Source organism: Salvelinus sp. IW2-2015, unplaced genomic scaffold (assembly GCF_002910315.2).
Source record: "Salvelinus sp. IW2-2015 unplaced genomic scaffold, ASM291031v2 Un_scaffold1218, whole genome shotgun sequence".
Classification (NCBI taxonomy): domain Eukaryota; kingdom Metazoa; phylum Chordata; class Actinopteri; order Salmoniformes; family Salmonidae; genus Salvelinus; species Salvelinus sp. IW2-2015.
The window spans coordinates 112,505-133,048 of NW_019942784.1; the positions used below are offsets into that span (position 1 = coordinate 112,505).

The 20,544-nt window shown below is 43.9% G+C and overlaps 1 protein-coding gene across 2 annotated transcripts in view; it reads left to right on the plus strand.

Moving 5' to 3' along the window:
• Positions 1-20,544, plus strand: part of LOC112070101 (piezo-type mechanosensitive ion channel component 1-like) — a 56,094-nt gene that overhangs the window by 20,548 nt on the left and 15,002 nt on the right. For both annotated transcript variants that reach the window (XR_011475519.1, XM_024137514.2), the window contains one exon: positions 14,503-14,598. Coding sequence is in view for 1 of the 2 variants with exons in the window: in XM_024137514.2 (XP_023993282.1) it covers positions 14,503-14,598 (96 nt within the window). In the remaining variant the exon portion in view is untranslated. The remainder of the gene's footprint in view (positions 1-14,502; positions 14,599-20,544) is intronic.

Sequence of the window (20,544 nt, forward strand, 5' to 3'; positions counted from 1 at the left end):
CCTGTGTGTCACCGTGGGCACAATGACCTAAGGAACTACAATGATCTCATAGCTGCTCTACTAAAGAGAAGTTGACGTAGAACACTGATGAACTTGGCAGGGACTTCAGTCTTGTTAGGTTAAAGGGTGCTGGATGATGAGAAGTTGTCTGGTCTCTGGGTGAGTAATAGTCTGGTTCAGATGGTGGTGCACTTAAGAGGCTGTAACCGGGCCTTTGCAGCAGAAGTGGTCATCAGGCTGTGCCAGAACTGTGGGGAAGTCTATTGACTTACTGTCCTCCTGGTGCACGTATGTACACTATATATACAAAAGTATGTGGACACGCTTTCAAATTAGTGGATTCGGCTACAGTATTTCAGCCACACCCGTTGCTGACAGGTGTTTAAAATTGACCACACAGCTATGCAATCTCCATAGACAAACATTGGCAGTAGAATGGCCTTACTGAAGAGCTCAGTGACTTTCAACGTGGCACCGTCATAGGATGCCACCCTTCCAACAAGTCAGTTCGTAATATATCTGCCCTGCTAGAGCTGCCCCGMTCAACTGTAAGTGCTGTTATTGTTAAGTGGAAAGGTTTAGGAGCAACAACGGCGCAACCGCAAAGTGGTAGCCGAATCCACTAATTTGAAGAGGTATCCACATACTTGTGTGTGTATATATAGTGCATGTCAGGGTTTCCAAAACATCACAAACTGACAGGTAAACTGATAATCACACATCACCACACAAATCCTGGTTAGAGCTCTCAACTGCTTGGCAGTATTTCTCTCAGTGTCAAAGTTTGACTGGGATCCAAGTGTGTCTAGAGAAGAAAATAAGGCCATGGCTTTTGTGTTGCCTTTAATTAATAGCTGAGATGCTTATGGTATGTTTGTAAACTCTGACTTGAAACCTAGTCACAGCAGCATTCTGGAAAGTCACATGACTTTGGTTGCTGTGCTTTGTGAAAATTAAATATAGACTGGAAGAAATGCTGCTCAGCCAGAAATGCCTAAGTCGGGAGGAGGAAAGAGAAGTTCTAGCAACATATGTATTTAGGTTAAATCTACCCTCAAATGCCATGGAGAAAGTACTGAAAGTTTRCGTCCCATACTGATGAACTGCCCCAGTAGTTACTGAATCATGAAGGGGGCAGTTCATTATAACTGCGAAGATCCACTTTCCCGTGGTCTTCTTGCAGATGAACCCAAAACACTTCTCACGACTATAAAACCAAATGAATGATGAAAAATGTCTGAAATTTGAATGACCGTGATCATATATTTTTTATCTGTGGGTCATTAACACTTGTAGGATGTGATCAATAGCGTTGGAAGACCAAAGTGCAAATTGGCCCCAAGCAAGTGTATGTTGATCTGTGCTATTGCCTTAATCAATTACCAAAATGTATTCAAACAATGCCTGAGATGCATCATCAGTATTGTTTGTCACTAAGTTTTGTTCCCTATGAGCAATTGATCAAGTATTTTATCACACCAAGTGAGACACATTCTGACCAGTGTAAGTATTCGGGAAACAGTGAATTAGCAGTGAGTTTTCAAACACTGAGGCGCAACAATGCGATAATTCCAGGAACACGTTGCCAAGCAGACTAGACAGACCAGACTTGGGTTTGGTAAGTCAATGGGAGAAGTGACAAATGTATCCTTTATTTTCTCGAATTCTAAATGCAAAACCTAGATTCGAGCCGATCTCTTAATAAGTASCTGAACCTGTCGTTACTACATCCTCGTGAAAGTGACAAACTGACGGGTTTTTATTTTTGTCAAAGACAATTTTATATTGAAGGAGTGCGTTTGGTTTGACGGCCTTCACGTGCGCAGTTCGGTGCGCCACGACCGTTACACCTGATGAAGTGTTTCTGTGCATGAGCTATGCTAGCTAATGTAGCCATAACATCGACTACAAGTGTGATCAGGAATTTTTGGGGGACAATCAGTTTCTGCATATCTTCATTAGGGCAGCGGTTTACCTCACTGTTCTCTTTCACACACACACAGCTGTGAAGGTGCTGTCATGAGTGTCCTTTGACTGAACTCAGACATAATCCTCCATGTAGGTGCTGCTTCTGTCAGCATAATTGGATTGAGATGAGTGGGAGGAAGTTGAACTTCAGCAACACATAGTGCCATAATCATAAACGCACTGCTTGAGCGCTCAATTAAATGCTCTGACTCACGCATCTATCGACAGTACTTGGACTCAGTCAGGGAAGACTAGCTTCTCTGCTAGGCCCCAGAACCACTCAGTTTGTATGTGAGGTCTGGAATCTGACACCATCCAGCACCATCCAAACTCATTACTGGTGAATTAACAGTGAGCCAAGGACAGGTGTGGGACTGGCCCGGCTTCAGAGCTTTGTCTTTCAGGCCGCAGTAAAACATGATACAGATGGAGTGAGAATTTGATGAGAATTTGACTTCCCGCTGATGCCTCTGGCTGACCGCTAACCAGATAACAGACCGCCGTTCTGGCCTCGTGCTGGCCAGCCACCACAGACACGGGAGTGCTAAAGCACTTTTTAATGAGGAGCATGGAGCTGCAATGTCCAACACCTGTTGCGGTCACACAGGCCCGCATTTAGATGTGCTGAACTAGCTGGCTGCCTGGGGCTGAGGCTGGCTGACCACGGCCAGAGAAAACCCTCTCGGATATCTAGGGCATTGGGCAGAGCTGGGTCTGCAGCCAGGCCAACTGCCCATAGGCCCAGTGGTTCAGTCCCTCCAAGCCAAATGGATATGACACAGCGTGTGTGTAAGGGAGAGGAAGTTGCGCTTCCTCACCTCAGTGAGTTATTTTATGAAGAGAATAATTAGAAATTGAGCGGGATCTTAAGCACTTACAAGTTCGTAACATGTCATGTGAATTGCACAAAGAACATATACAGTACCAGTCAAAAGTTTGGACACACCTACTCATTCAAGGGTTTTTCTTTATTTTGACTATTTTCTACATTGTAGAATAAAAGTGAAAACATAAACTATGACATAACACATATGGAATCATGTAGTAACCAAAAAAGTGTTAAACAAATCGAAATATATTTAGATTCTTTAAAGTAGACACCCTTTGCCTTTGACAGCTTTGTACACTCTTGGAATTCTCTCAACCAGCTTCATGATGTAGTCACTTGGACTGTGTTTGAGCCAATCAGTTGTGGTGTGATAAGGTAGGGATGGTATATAGAAGATAGCKCTATTTGGTAAAAGACCAAGTCCATATTATGGCAAGAACCAGCTCAAATAAGCAAAGAGAAATGAAGTCCATCATTACTTTAAGACATGAAGGTCAGTCAATCCGGAAAATGTCAAGAACTTTGAAAGTTTCTTCAAGTGCAGTCGCTTAAATCATCAAGCGTTATGATGAAACTGGCTCTCATGACGACCGCCACAGGAAAGGAAGACCCAGAGTTACCTCTGCTGCAGAGGATAAGTTCATTAGAGTTAACTGCACGTCAGATTGCAGCCCAAATAAAAAGTAAGACACATCTCAACATCAACTGTTCAGAGGAGACTGRGTGAATCTGTCATTCATGGTCGAATTTCTGCAAAGAAACCACTACTAAAGGACACCAATAATAAGAAGAGACTTGATTGTGCCAAGAAACATGAGCAATGGACATTAGATCGGTGGAAATCTGTCCTTTTGAGATTTTTGGTTCCAACCGCTATGTCTTTGTGAGACGCAGAGTAGGTGAACGGATGATCTTCGCATGTGTGGTTCCCACCGTGAACCATGGAGGAGGAGGTGTGGGGGTGCTTTACTGGTGACACTMTCTGTGATTTATTTAGAATTGAAGGCACACTTAACCAGCATGTCTACCACAACATTCTGCATTGATACATCTGGTTTGCGCTTAGTGGGACTATATTTTGTTTTTCAACAGGACAATGACCCAAAACACACCTCCAGGCTGTGTAAGGGCTATTTGACCAAGAAGGAGAGTGATGGAGTGCTGCATCAGATGACCTGGCCTCCACAATCACCCGACCTCAACCCTATTGAGATGGTTAGGGATGAGTTGGACCGCAGGGTGAAGAAAAAGCAGCCAACAAGTGCTCAGCATATGTGGGAACTCCTTCAAGACTGTTGGAAAAACATTCCAGGTGAAGCTGGTTGAGAGAATGCCAAGAGTGCAAAGCTGTCAAGGCAAAGGGTGGCTACTTTGAAGAATCTCAAATATAAAATGTATTTTGTTTTGTTTAACACTTTRTTTGGTTACGACATGATTCCATATGTGTTATTTCATAGTTGTGATGTCTTCACTATTATTCTACTATTCTCTTGGCATATAATTATTTTTTGCAGAACATAACATATCATACGAAATGGATGACTACACAATTGTGCACCATTTTCAGGGACCAATTTTTGACTTGAGAGCTACTTACAAAACTACTGGCTGAAATGATACAACACCTTTTATAATACATCTTTAAGTAAGATGATATTACAGTTGGTTAATTTATCTGCTTGGCCGGTAGGCATCTCTTTTTTTTCTTCATTTMAAACGTTTTCCATTTGATCAGACTTTCACCACCATTCTATAGCTTCTATTTAGGATATAGCTCATAAAAACCTGATTTGATTAATTGAAACTGTTTTAATTAAGTGGTGATTGTTTGATATGAGAGACATAACACTGCCTGTCTACATAGTTATGAATATTGGACATTGTGTGATTCAGCTTGCTTCTGAGCCATATGACAGCTGTCTCTTATCTCTGGCACTAATAATAACAGTAACTGCTATATTGCTGAGGTCCCATGGATAGATGACACATTTGAAGGGTCTTCTCACTATAACTCGYCTCACTCTCTGGTTTCCAATGACATGTAAGTGAGTGATGCACTTATGGGGTTAAGGTCTCACCATGATCTTCCACTTCTCATCTCCTCTTCATGGGAATGAATGATGAGCATTTCAACAGCTCTAAATGCAATTCAATGTTAAGCTATTTTAGAGGTGTCAAGCCAAGTATTAGGCTGTCTGTTGCAATGGAAAGGATGTGTCTCTCTAATTGCTCTCTGAAAATGTAATTCGCTATATTCGCCAAAATCGCTATATTTCTTTTGAAATWAATACCTTGACTTACCTTTGGGTTTAAAGGTGAAAGCTCCGAGGTTAAGGGCACTAGTTTGGATAATATGTACTGTAGGTGCTCTTTTATGTTTGTGTGGTGGGATGTACGTCAGTTCAAACGGCATGGGTAATACCAATAGTATGAATTGTGTTCTGTCCAGTGAATTGTGTTCTGTCCATGCTTATTCTGCTTGATTTTGAACCTGATGGAGGCTAGTATGTAAGGAAACACTGTAGGGAAGTGTAGCTCTTCTTGCAAATTTCATAAGAAACTGTAGAGTGGTTTAGTTCTCATGTTGCACTGCAAACTGTATCATCACTTCTTACAACTGTAACTAGGCCATATGGCCTAGCAAACTCTCAAAGAAGAAATTACAGCCAAGTGAGAGCTACAAGCTAAAACTCACACCTGTAATGGGTGRGTGCTGGTGGCAGGGAAGTCGGGCGCAGGAGAGTGAACTTGGTATAAACGAAGCAGTTTAATGAATATACAAAAACCAGAACATAACTTGCACCAATACATACAACAAACAATCACCGACAAGGACATGAGGGGAAACAGAGGGTTAAATACACAACATGTAATTGATGGGATTGGAACCAGGTGTGATGGAAGACAAGACAAAACCAATGGAAAATAAAAAATGGATCAGTGATGGCTAGAAGGTTGGTGACGTCGACCGCCGAACACCGCCCGAACAAGGAGAGGGACTGATTTCGGCGGAAGTCGTGACACCATTTAACGTGTTAGATTATGCCTCTCTGTAAGCATTCCTCACACACTTGCCCTGACAAGCCTTGTGCTTTTTACTTTCGATTCCTCCAGTAACGGGATTACAAAATGCCTCATAATAACCCTGATCTCCCTGCTTGTCAGGCAGGCATCAGATGATAATGATGAGAGGGGCAGAGTACAGAGTCAGAGACAAGGATGTGAAGTGTTAAAGAGCAGGCTGCAGGCTGAGATGAGAGCTGGGCATATCAAAACGCTTTCTGACTTTTACGACAGGGTCCACATTCTGTTCTTCACGCTGAATGCTGCTTTTGTTATGGGCCATTTTATGGAAAATTGCTTCCTCGTGCCGTCGCCTGACTGCGCCGCTTGAGTTCTGGATCTGAATTGAGCCTCTGCTGTCTTTACTGTCAAAGAAAGAAAGAYAGAGTGACGGTCTGTTCAGGTTACTTGGCTAGCGCTGTTATCTTCTCGTGCCACATGGCACCCGCCTTTGCTCTCCGTGTCCTTCGGGTGGAGACGTCTCCTACAGATAGGTGGAGAGTGGTATTCATTTTTATCCTTTAGAACAGGGTGATTTAGATGGGTTGTTATGTATTCAGAAATAGTAATAACCCCCCTTGAGCACCGCATGGCCATTCAGTCTTACAAAGGGCAGACCTGGCTGTTTGTCACAAGATACTGCATTCATACTAATGGAAATATTCATAGTGTTTGAAAGGGGCGTGTATTAGATGTTTATTTTCTATTTTAAGGGCAAAACTTCTCCGTTTCCTCCCCTGGCACCCAAGTGGTCTCAGAGCATTTTGTATTATTCTGTATGTAAATCTGAGACACTCCATTTAGTATGATATGTTATGGATTACAATTCATACGATAAGTTTTGAATAGCAATTTGTACCATAAGTTACGAATTTGCGAAACTTATGGTATGTTATGGATTCCAATTTGTTGTTGCTAACGTTAGCTAGGTGGCTAATGTTAGCTAGCTCTAGGGGTTAGGGTTAAAGTTAGGAGTTAGGTTAAAGGGTTAGCGTTAGGGAAAGGTTAGCTAAAAGGGTTAAGGTTAGGGGAAGTGTTAGCTAAAAGGGGAAGGGTTAGGTAAGTATTTATTTGCAAAGTAGATAAAAAGTAATAAGTAGCMAAAGTTGTCCTTGATGAGATTCGAACACGCAACCTTTGGGTTGCTAGACGTTTGCGTTCACCCATCCACCCCGCCCAACTACCCTACTTTAGTTTTTGTTTGAAGTAACCTGTCTTATGTAACCATACCAAACGTAACATATCTACTAATTTGAGTGTCTCGGATTTAATTTACTATGCTACGTCTAATTTATGAGACCAGTCTGCTGGCAAAGAAGTAGAACAGTTTCACCCATCACGGAGGGAAGGGAAACCAAAGGGGAAGTGATTGTTTAGAGGATTGAAGAATGAGCATTGTTTCATAGAGCTGCAATGTGCATGAACAATGAATAGAGATTGACTTGGCAGCATGCACTTCTTGCCATGCCAGCTAATTTGTTAGGATTTGACTCATATTTGTTGAGAAATGTTCTCAGGTTTCAGTGAGTGAATAGTCTCCATATTTTACCCAGGAGGGCAGCTCAAGTTCCCCATTTCTTATTCACACACCACACATACTCAATGGGCCCTTTTGAAGCTTTCATTCCTGCGGCAAGGTGTCTTTCAGAGAGCGATTCTAGTTGACAAAGTTCCCCTCCTTTGTTCTGATTTGTTTAGTTTTGTCTGGTTGTCTCTGTTTAGGCCCTGCTATTGTCCTGCGGATCACACGTGAATGGCTTGTAGCCTTTTTAAATTGCTACCCTTAAGGGCATGTTATGATTCTTGACTTACTCTCTCTGAAATGTTAGCAGTAATAGCATGGTAATAGTAATAGCGTGCAGAAACGGGAAAGTTTGAGAGCGATGTAAATTAACTCTTGTCTGTCGAAAGGAATTTGTCTGTTTGGAAACATGAAAATGAGCGAGAATGGAGGTCAGAATTGGCCGCTAGTTCTCCAGGAACAGACACAGACAGGAGGGCTGGTTGCTTTCAGATTCTCACTTCTCCTCGCTTTTTATTTTCCAATTCCTCGCAGGCACACAGGAAGATTTTTGTTTAATGTCTTTCACAACTGTGGGGAGCTCAGTATTTGAGCATACAGTGTGTGCAGTGTGTGGGAAATACAGAGGAAGGGGGATTGTCCCTGGCTGTAGGCCTCATGCAGGYCCTGCCAGATCTATAGGCTTTAGCAGCTGGCAATGGGATTCATCATCCTGGAAGCCATTCACGGCCTGCGCTCCAGGGAGGGGTTGTCTCTCTCCACACACCCCTATAACCCAGCTCTGTGTCTGGRTGGGAGAGCTGCCCTGACTCTGGCTCCCCACCATCTCCTCTCCATCAGAACAGAGGAGCTGGGATCAGTCAGGCTCCCTGGGCCGGCCTCAGTCCAGGAACAACCCATTCYCCCTAGTAGATATGAATGGATTAGATAGGTAGGCTATACCGCAATCAGAAGGCAATCTAGGGCTGCTGTCATGTGGTTTTAAGCCGTGGATCCAAATCTGTGGACGTGGCTTTTTCCCCACTGTACCGGAGAGTTGCAGTAGAGCATGTAAAACTGTCAAAGCCCTATCACATCCATTCTGGCCATTTCATTTTAATTATCACATAAAGCRGTCCTCATTAGTTGATCGCCCCACTGTCCACATGGAGATCGGGTCCTWTTTAAACACYCAGTTGATTACTTAATGGCTTCCARGAGCCYTTGTTTCTCMCCCTGAGCTCAGCTGACATCATGGAACGCTGTGGCGTCTCTGGAAAACTGCTCCCTACATTTCCCCTTAAACRCCTCTCTCTTCAGCTACGCASACTCCAGCAGAATAATAGGATCAGAATAAGTGCCCAGGTGATAGACTGATAGACTGTAGTGAGCCTAGTTAGGGTACTTTCCACTGGTGAGTTGAATAAGAGSYTCCWTRCAGCTGTATAGTAGTGAAAACACAAGACATGTTGAAGACGGCAGATCTGGGACCACTGCAATGGAAGACCTCTGTGTGACTCATTCTAACCAGAGCCGAAGAGTCAGGAGGAATCACAGGGATCTATAGAGACCCATTTAACCCACACCGCTGTATGAGAGAGACATAGATAATCCACTCAACTTCTGTGAGGGATCTACATGTCATTCAACTATCCATGATATTGAAGATCTGAACTAGTGTTATGGGGTGTTTAAAAAACTTTAACGTGTAGACTTTGATATAGTGTTGTCTTTTTTAAGCGTCGTAGTTAGTCCAGTTATAGCGCCAATTATAGTACAGGATTACTCATAGCCACTGTTGACGAGGACGGTTACACAGTTGCCAGTTTAGAGTTTCCCAGATGTTTTGCTTGACATCAGCACCCTGCTGTTCATTCCAAAGATGTTTCCATGTTCCAGTATCTATCCCTCCTCTCACTACCCTTTACCCACTTGGCTCATCCAAGACGCTTACTCACCCACTCCTCTCCCATATCATCTCCCTCTCACTCCCCCACCTCTCCCTCTTTATATCCTCCCTTTCTCCTTGCTCTTCATTTCCATCTGTCTCTTTTTTCCTCTCTCTCCTACCCTCCCCCTCTTTCCCTCTCCAGCCGTCTCTCTTCCTGTCTCTGTGACCCATGCCGGACTGGTCTGTGTTCACATACCTGTAGACTGTGGTCACTGTGGGGGCCAGCTGTGGGCCCCTGGAGTCCTGTAGCTGTTGGCTTCACTGGGCCGGGCAGGCAAGCAGGCGCACATGCTCACAGACCCAACCGAGTGATCGCAGTTGGCCTCGCTTCTTGTGTTTTCCCTCACTTTCTTAACTTCCTCCCTCCGTTTTCTGCTGCTAAAGGTTATTTGTCATTTTCAATCACCTTTGATGTGGCTGCAATGAACCGTCTGGGTTGTGTGTAGTGTGTAGTGTTTCTGCGGTGGGATAGCTATATTCTGTATGCACATGTGAGCTGCAGTCACGTGGCACTTTCTGTCGACAGTGTTTTGTGGTGTGCCTGCCTTGTCGCAGGACATGCCTTAGGTATTTGATTTTTTTTCTCTCATGTTACATTTGGTGACGCAGTCATGTTGCCGTGCCTCTGCTATGACTCAGCTAGCTCCAGGGAGAAGCTAAGATGTGATTGAGGAGCTGCTGTCAGGACCAGGGTGAGGTCCCTGAAAACTGGGTGTCTGCCCATCTGATTAACAGGCATTTGGCCACACTACCGGGGAAGACAAGCTGCAGCGAAGAGCAGGGATCATATTGGCGCCACTGCCTCTTAGTATTTGTTAAAGCACTGCTTTGTCTGAACGAGAGAAGCCTTTAACTGACTGGGTTGGTCTGGGACACTGCTTGTCACAGTCACTGTCTTGCCACGTGTTCTCAGAAGCACCACTACACTACACTGAAAACACTGTAATTGCTTGGAGGGTGGAAGGTATTGCGATCCGTTAGCTCTGATATTAGACAGATCCACTGTGAGTGTGTTGCACCTGACCTGTGGCAATTCCGCACATTGGAAACGTCTTTTAATCAGATTTGGCTCTGGCAGCAGACACTGAAAACTGTGATCTGAGATGATTCCCTGCTGATCTAAAGCTGATGTGGGATAAACTGCTTTACAGACAGGCCCATACAGTTAATACAATTCAACCACCACTATCTACTGAAGCCGATTTTAGAAACCATACCAATTTGTTTTTTCGAAAACATAATCTTACGGTAGCAAAACAGTGATCAGATCAGCAGCTTGGATTCTCCCAATAGGCTTTGCCTAATGGAGATGATGACATTTTGAGTGTCCAGCAGAAAATGAAAACCACCTGAGTGTAAAAGGTCAGCTCCCGCTTCAGTGTTCTTCCAATGCAGGTTTATGTTCAGTCAGCTTAGCAGGATTACTCTGTGGAGACCTTTCTATTTGCCATACAGTAAACAACCTCAAGTTTAGGAAAAACTGCCAAAGCCCTGGAAAGATTGGCAAGAACATTTCAATACAGGAGAGTCCCTGACTGTAAGTCAGTGGAGATAAGGAGTCCACATCTCCTCCCTCAGTCAACACAGGAGTTATAAAACAATGACATGCCAGATGGGAAACATAGAGCCTGTCTGGCCAGGAGTTGGACTGGGTGGAGTTGGACTGGGTGTTGTATATATGAAGTGGGACTGTCTATTGACATTGAGGATTAGACTACTGTTGAGTCTACAACTATGTAATGGGAAGATATTTCGGAGAGTAACGTGTAACAAGTCTGTTAGTCTTTGCAGTTTGCAATGCATCATTCCGTCAGTAGTTTGGTACATGGTTTGGTATGGTAATGGATTGGCAGTGATCAAGACCCTCAAGAAACAACCACTCTTAATATTTTCTCTAATAAAGAGGAGTTATATTCAAATATAGGTTGATGGTGAGACGTGCTCCAGAGACACACAGGTATCCATTTGAAAACTATTTCCAGAAATAGCTATGCAACTCTGAAGGCAACATTGGCAGGTTTATTATTGACAAATTAGAGCTTGAGGCTTAATTCAGTGTGATGTCTGCGGAGTATAAATGGTACCTCTAAATGAGCCAGCTACAGTAAGTGTAGTCCAAAGGTGTTTTACCATAGAGCATACATAATAAGGCCCTGGGCATAAGAGACCAGCTTTTCACCGTGTTTGACTCTGCACAGGGCACAGACCAAGCTGGGACACACACACTCCGAGTGTGTTCCTCAGAGGTGCGTCACGACCCCAACTCTGCGGCATGCTGTTTGGTTTTCCAAGCTCAATTACCATAATTTCCTGAATCTATCCGATGCATAGTTTGAGAGTCTATGGGCTCTGCTATTTAGAGCCGTTGGTGGTGGGAGTCTAGGCTGGGATGTTAGGGCTTTGACCCTGTAGGAACAACAGAGTGAGGTAGTGCTGCTTTTTGAGGAGTGGGTTCCACCTCTCTTTCTCTCGATGGCTAATTGCTCCCTTGATCACATGGCATTTCTCTCTGTTTCTGCACCACAGGATCTCAGTACTCTGTCTGTCACGCTCACGCCACACCTGATTGGTAGATGTTTGGTGTGTGTGAAAGCGTGTGTTTGTTTGAGAACTTATAATACTACTACTACTCATCRGAACCGCTCATCTCTCATTGATTGTTAATAAGGAGATTCTTCAGTAATTGAAAGGTGGACACTGTTCATACTGTATAAAGCCCCTGACTGTATAAAGTAATCCTGATTTGCTGACCTCTACTTTCCTAGCTGTGTGCAATAAGTAGTGTAGTGTAGCTGCTCAGGCAGTCAGTCAGGCAGCCAGGCAGGCAGGGGAATGGAAACACTGGGGATATGCTACAGAGGAGGTAAACAGACGGCCAGCCAGTCCAGGAGATGGATGAAGGGAGATAGGCAGGAGGAACTCCTCAGACTTTTTAACTTTTCCTTGCTTCAGTTGAGTTGCGACCCATTTTTCGGCACTGTGTCATCGGCTGGTTTAGTGCGTGGGTATGAGTGTGTGTGTGTGTGTGTGTGTGTGTGCACATTTGAGCGAGGATACTTGAGATTCAATGACGGGGAGAGGGATTAATAGAAAGGAAAAAGCTGTTACTACATTTTAGCAGCACATATTTACAGTAAACTAAGAGCAGACTAGGGGCATTCCCCCTCTCTGCTCTCTGTCGAAGCCTGTTGATTGTGGGATGAGAAGCTGATGATCTCAGCCTCTGATCCAGAACCAGCTGATTAAAGACAGACACAGGGCTGCTGGTCTTTGACCATAGAACCTCCTAGCAGCCCTGCAGCAGTCTGTGGTCGTGGTTCCTCAGTGTTGAAAAGATGAACTTGAACCACACACATTCTGAGGTGGACCTCTCACCCTTGGCCGGGCAGAGACTAGCGACCCAGTAAACCAGAGTCGACTGTCACTTTTATCAGCCCCCAGGTGCACGTTTTGTTTATTGCCCTAGCTCTACAAGGCTGATTCAAATAACCAATTAATCATCAAGCTTTGATTATTTGATTCAGCTGTGTAGTGCTAAGGCAAAAACCAAAACGTGCAAGGGGGGGGCATGTCCGAGTTTGGGAAACCCAGCATTAGCTTATGTCACGTTAAATCATGCGAGGGTGAGGTAACCATGGGAACATTAAGTCAAAACAGTAACTCGCAGTGACTTGCCCTTCAGCCAATGTTGTCAGCCTAACTGATCCATCCTCAAGATCATTGGCAGGTTCTCTGCCACTGAGTTTGCTAAAGACATTACACTGCACATGACACTTGACATTTTGCATGTGTGATATATAAAAATATATATTGTTCCTATATGATCCACATGACAGAAGGAGAGAGTGAGAGCTGTTTAAGTTGTACCAGTGGGGGACTCCATTTCGCTGACAATTAAGCCAGAGTTAATAGGAAGGCTCCCTCAAGGGGGCCAGTGAAATCCTTAGTACAAACAGCGCTGTGTGCCACACGTTAGCTAGCTCATTGACTCTCACTTATAGGACAAAGCCTYTCTTTGTTCTCCCATTCTGGTTGTGTTAATTATAGATCTATAGCAGACTGTASGCCAGGGCGGAGCGCCTGCGGGGCTGGGACACAGTACTGTACTGGGTACAGTGACTGACTGCAAGGTATTATTATGGTGGATATGTTGTGATGTGTAGGACGGGCTCTCAGCCGTCAGCTGTGGACACTGCAGTGCAGTGCTGTTTCCCCCTGCTGGGTCTCTGTGGGGCCACCCTCATTGGGGTCGGTAGAAACCGTAATGCTTCTGAGTTCTTCAGACCCTGCTTAGGCGTTTCTTTGCACGCCTGCTACTTTAGGTTACTGAGGGGCAGACCCAGAGGGCCAGATGAGAGTTGGTTGGGAGGATGAAATGCTGTGAGATGGACAGTTGTGGCAGGACTCTAACAGGCCTGGTTATGATCCAGAGGCTAAGGTGCTGAGCACAGCACAGGGGATCAGATCGCTGGGCTCCCAGCTCCCCCTTCCAATCTCAGAGCTCAGCCGGGGAGAGGAGAGAGAAGAGGAGAGGGGGTGTGAAGGCAGCCTTCCCAGGGCCCCAGCAGGTGGTCTGGAAAGCCCTCGTGTCCCCTGGCAGCCGCACAAATGACCAGCAGCTAGCTAGTTCACTGAACACAGGCAGAGTAACCAGCATTATGCCRGGACAATCACAGGGTCTGGTGTATTATCAGTATAATAATCATCATTATTATTATTATTATTATAATCATTATTATTAAAGGAATGTTTAGTGCAGAGCAGGCCACGGTTGGCTGCCATCCAGCTCTGTGTTACTGTTAACACAGTCCAGCCCTGCTGCTTTCACAGGGACCTGAGAAAGCTCTGCCTGTACGTCGACTCATTAGATGTTTTCCAGTAAGGGAGGTGTGTGTGTAGATGTGTGAGGCATGCGGTTACAAACAATTACAAGTGTCAGAGGGTGTCYGGGAGACTTGTTGATGAAAGGCAGAGGTGTAAATCAACCCCAGCCTCAGCCCTCACCCTTTCTTCCTGTCTCCTCTCTGATTTCTTCAGAAGTCCACACATCAATGTGACCTCAATTCACAGATTTGTACCTAGATTATTCAACCACTGATACACAGAAATATTGCTGTGTATCAGTCATTGACTGTGATGTTTGTCTGTGTCGTGCCTGTCCTCTGACCTCTGACCTCTGTGTGTCCCCAGCCTGCCTGTTTCGCTACAATGCCCTGTCTCTGGTCTACCTGCTCTACCTGCTGCTACTGCCATGGTTCCTGTGGCCCAACAAACACACACTACGAGGTAAGACAACACGTCAGTCCTTCCCGTCATTTGGTAACTCCTGCTTGTTTTAATAGTTTCAGGCGTGGGTGGGTAGGTGTGGTTGTATGTGGGAACGCCGAAACCTCTCACCGCAGCATTGATATTGACGTTGATCAAATGGTGCAATGTTTGGAAGTTYTGCAATATAACAGAGGAGCCAGACAAAACATGTGCAATACGATTCCAAATGAATTGTGGTAACAAAAAAAAAAAAAGGATGAAACAATGGAGCAGGTTTTCAGAGCATGGTTCACATCCTCATACATACCACAGCGTCTGTGTTGTAGTTGGTTTCAGACATCTTCCGTACATTACATGGCAAAATGTTAACCACTAACTTCTATCTATATTTTACCTCCAAACCTATGAGGACTGGGCTGCAACTCTGATACACGTCATTATACAATGGGTGGGTCTAATGCTGATTGGTTAAAAGCGCATTCTAGCTGGTGTCTATTCCACAAGTTACCACCGGCTAAATCTATGACGTTAAAATGCCTATTTACTCTGTTCCATCAGACTGCGCAATCCACTCTCTCTCATCCAGCCCAGGCAGGGAAGTTATAAACTTGATCTCCACTATAAAAAGCATCTAGACATTATCTCACATTTCTTTTAGACTAACTTTTAGTTTCCAACAGGGGAGATATGTATAAACCTTACTGTCTGTCTCTCCGACATTTGCAACATTATTTCAATATTCAAATTCGATCTCCAACTGTCCCACAGTAATGAACGTGTCGGTGTCGGGAGTCGGGACGAGAGAGCCAGTCGAAATCATGAATCAGCTGACATCATTTTTATGGATATATACAAAGAAATGTAAATTGAAAAAAGGTAAATCAAGACGAAGTGCAGCTAGTTTGCAGTCTTTCCAGCTTCAGTTTGGAGTTATTGTGTTAGCTGTGTTGTTGGCTAACTCCTCTGAATAACAGTGTCCAATCGAGAGAGCACATTTTCTATGCCAGGCTAAATCGTGCCTCATTAGCTCATTGTTATGGATGTATCCAAATAAATGTCACTAGAAAATAGCTTAAACAAATGCAGCTATTTTGCTGTTATTCTGGCTGCACTTTTTGACTGTAAATTAGCCGTAGTTGGCTAGCTAGCAAGCGAGGGATAAGAACGTTGCCAGTCAGTATGGCAATGGAACATTTAGAATGAACGACTGGGTCGCGTCTATAGCAACCCTAGATTTGTGTCGGGACTATATCTTGTAGAAGGATGAAATAGTACAAATAAATGAATCAATAACTTTTTTAATGAAAATATGTTGAACATTATTTGAATATGTTAGTAACCCGTTGGATAAAAGTGATAATGCCCTCGAAGCCGGTGTTTGTTGGATATATTGGCATGGTTTGCCGGCCTTCGGCGAACAACACCCGTGCCAATATATCCAACAAACACCAGCTTTCAGGCATTATCACTTAACTAAATACAGGATCTTTGTGGGTTTATAAGTGATTGGTTTTTCCTCTCAGCTATTTAAGCAATAAGGTTAGAGGTGGTGTGGCATATGGCTAAGGGTTGTGCTTTTGCACAATGCAACGCAGAGTGCCTGGATACAGCCCTTAGAGGTGGTATATTGGCCATATACCACTAACCCCCGAGGTGCCTTATTGCTTTTATAAACTAGCCAGCATCCCGGAGTCGCCTGGAGACTGGTGTTTTGCAGGTACTATTTATTGAAGTTACCAGTTGAGGACTTGTGAGGCGTCTGTTTCTCAAACTAGACACTCTAATGTACTTGTCCTCTTGCTCAGTTGTGCACCGGGGCCTGCCACTCCTCTTTCTATTCTGGTTAGGGCCAGTTTGAGCTGTTCTGTGAAGGGAGTAGTACACAGCGTTGTACCAGATCTTCAGTTTTTTGGCAATTTCTCGCATGGAATAGCCTTCATTTCTCAGAACAAGAATAGACTGARGAGTTTCAGAAGAAAGGTCTTTGTTTCTAGCAATTTTGAACCTGTAATCGAACCCACAAATGCTGATGCTCCAGATACTCAACTAGTCTGAAGAAGGCCAGTTTTATTGCTTCTTTAATCAGGACAACAGTTTTCAGCTGTGCTAATATAATTGCAAAAGGGGTTTCTAATGATCAATTAGCCTTTTTAAAATGATAAACTTGGATTAGCTAAGACAACGTGCCATTGGAACACAGGAGTGATGGTTGCTGGTAATGGGCCTTTGTACACTTATGTAGATATTCCATTAAAAATCAGCCATTTCCAGCTACAATAGTCATTTACAACATTAACAATGTCTACACTATTTCTGATKAATTTTATTTTATTTTAATGGACCAAAAATGTGCTTTTCTTTCAAAAACAAGGACATTTCTAAGTGACCCCAATCTTTTGAACGGTAGTGTATGTGGCAGMGTCTACAGGCAATTACGGACTATAAAAAGCTACCCGGCCATGTCACGCACACCAACGTATTGGCCTCAGGCCTCAGAGCACATATTCAATTTCTCCCTATCCCAGTCTGCTGTCCCCACGTGCTTCAAGATGGCCACCATTGTTCCTGTACCAAAGAAGGCAATGATAACTGAACTAAATGACTATCGCCCCGTAGCACTTACTTCTGTCATCATGAAGTGCTTTGAGAGACTAGTCAAGGATCATATCACCTCCACCTTACCTGCCACTCTAAACCCATATAAGTTTGCATACCGCCCCAACAGGTCCACAGACGATGCAATCGCCATCACACTGTACACTGCCCGATCCCATCTGGACAAGAGGAATACCTATGTAAGAATGCTGTTCATTGACTACAGCTCAGCATTCAACACCGTAGTACCCTCCAAGCTCTTCATTAAGCTTAAGGCCCTGGGTCTCAACCCCACCCTGTGCAATTGGGTCCTGGACTTTGACGGCCACCCCCAGGTGGTGAAGGTAGGAAACAACATCTCCACCCCGCTGATCCTCAACACTGTGGCCCCACAAGGGTGTGTGCTCAGCCCCCTCCTGTACTCCCTGTTCACCCATAACTGCGTGACCATGCGTGCCTCCAACTCAATCATCAAGCTTGCAGGCGACACAACAATAGTGGGCTTGATTACCAACAACAACGAGACAGCCTAGAGAGGAGGTGAGGGCACTCGGTGTGGTGTCAGGAAAACAACCTCTCACTCAACAACAACAAAACAAAAAAGATGATTGTGGACTTCAGGAAACAGCAGAGGGAGCACCCCTRTATCCACATCGACGGGACAGTAGTGGAGAAGGTTGAACGTTTTAAGTTCCTCGGTGTATATCACGGACAAACTGAAATGGTCCACCCACACAGACAGTGCGATGAAGAAGGCGCAACAGCGCCTCTTCAACCTCAGGAGGCTGAAGAAATTTGGCTTGTCACTTAAAACCCTCACAAACTTTTACAGATGCACAATTAAGAGCATCCTTTCGGGGTGTATCACCMCCTGGTACGGCAACTGCACCGCCCTCAAGCGCAAGGCTCTCCAGAGGGTAGTGCGGTCTGTACAATGCATCACCGGGGGCAAACTACCTGCCCTCCAGAACACCTACAGCACCCGATGTCACAGGAAGGCAAAAAAGATCATCAAGGACAACAACCACCCGAGCCACTGCCTGTTCACCCCGCTATCATCCAGAAGGCGAGGTCAGTACAGGTGCATCAAAGAAGGGGCCGAGAGACTGAAAAACAGCTTCTATCTCAAGGCCATCAGACTGTTAAACAGCATTCACTAACACAAAGAGGCTGCTGCCTACATACAGACTCAAATCATTGGGCACTTTAATAAATGGATCACTAGTCATTTTAAATAATGCCACTTTAATAATGTTTACATATCTTACATTACTCATCTCATATGTACAGTTTAAGTGGGAAGTTTACATACACTTAGGTTGGAGTCATTAAAACTCGTTTTTCAACCACTCCACAAATTTCTTGTTAACAAACTATAGTTTTGACAAGTCGTTTAGGACATCTACTTTGTGCATGACACAAGTAATTTTTCAACAATTGTTTACAGACAATTTTCACTTATAATTTACTGTATCACAATTCCAGTGGGTGAGAAGTTAACATACACTAAGTTGACTGTGCCTTTAAACATTATGGAAAATTCCAGAAAAATTATGTCATGGCTTTAGAAGCTTCTGATAGGCTAATTGACATAATTTGAGTCAATTGGAGGTGTACCTGTGGATGTATTTCAAGGCCTACCTTCAAACTCTTTGCTTGACATCATGGGAAAATCAGAAGAAATCAGCCAAGACCTCAGAACAAAAATTGTAGACCTCCACAAGTCTAGTTCATCCTTGGGAGCAATTTCCAAACGCCTGAAGGTACCACGTTCATCTATACAAACAATAGTACGCAAGTATAAACACCATGGGACCACGCAGCCGTCATACTGCTCAGGTAGGAGACGTGTTCTGTCTAGAGATGAATGTACTTTGGTGCAACAGTGCAAATCAATCCCAGAACAACAGCAAAGGACCTTGTGAAGATGCTGGAGGAAACAGGTACAAAAGTATCTATATCCACAGTAAAATTAATCCTATATCGACATAACCTGAAAGGCCGCTCAGCAAGGACGAAGCCACTGCTCCAAAACCGCCATAAAAAAAGCTGGACTAGAGTTTGCAACTGCACATGGCGACAAAGATCGTACTTTTTGGAGAAATGTCCTCTGGTCTGATGAAACAAAAATAGAACTGTTTGGCCATAATGACCATTGTTATGTTTGGAGGAGAAAGGGGGAGGCTTGCAAGCCGAAGAACACCATCCCAACCGTGAAGCACGGGGGTGGCAACATCCTATTTCGGGGGTGCTTTGCTGCAGGAGGGACTGGTGCACTTCACAAAATAGATGGCATCATGAGGATGGAAAACTATGTGGATATATTGAAGCAACATCTCAAGACATCAGTCAGGAAGATAAAGCTTGGTTGCAAACGGGTCTTCCAAATGGACAATGACCCCAAGCATACTTCCAAATTTGTGGCAAAATGGCTTAAGGACAACAAAGTCAAGGTTTTGGAATGGCCATCACAAAGCCCTGACCTCAAACCTATTGAAAATTTGTGGGCAGAACTGAAAAAATGTGTGCGAGCAAGGAGGCCAACAAACCTGACTCAGTTACACCAGCTCTGTCAGGAAGAATGGGCCAAAATACACCCAACTTACTGTGGGATGCTTGTGGAAGGCTGCCGGAAACATTTGACCCAAGTTAAACAATTGAAAGGCAATGCTACCAAATACTAATTGAGTGTTCGGAAACTTCTGACCCACTGGGAATGTGATGAAAGAAATAAAAGCTGAAATACATCATTCTCTCTACTATTATTCTCACATTTCACATTCTTAAAATAAAGTGGTCATCCTAACTGGCCTAAGACAGGGAATTTTTACTAGGATTAAATGTCAGGAATTGTGAAAAAAATAGTTTAAATGTATTTGGCTACGGTGTATGTAAACTTCCGACTTCAATTGTATATACTGTATWTTATACCATCTATTGCGTCTTGCCTATGCCGCTCGGCCATCGCCCGTCTATATATTTATATGTACATATTCCTATTCCATCCCTTACATTTTGTGTATTAGGTAGTCGTCGTGGAATTGTTAGATTACTCTTAGATATTACTGCACGGTCAGAACAAGAAGCACAAGCATTGCGCTGCACTCGCATGAAATCAAATCAAATTGTATTGGTCACATACACATGGTTAGCAGATGCTAATGCGAGTGTAGCGAAATGCTTTTGCTTCTAGTTCCGACTGTGCAGGAATATCTAACAAGTAATCTAACAATTTCACAACAACTACCTTACACATGGTTAGCAGATGTTAATGTGTGTATATGTGACCAATACAATTTGATTTGATAAACCAGCTCCCTTTTTGATATTTCCAAAAAGATGCCCAAAGGAGGGTATCAAATGTGTGAA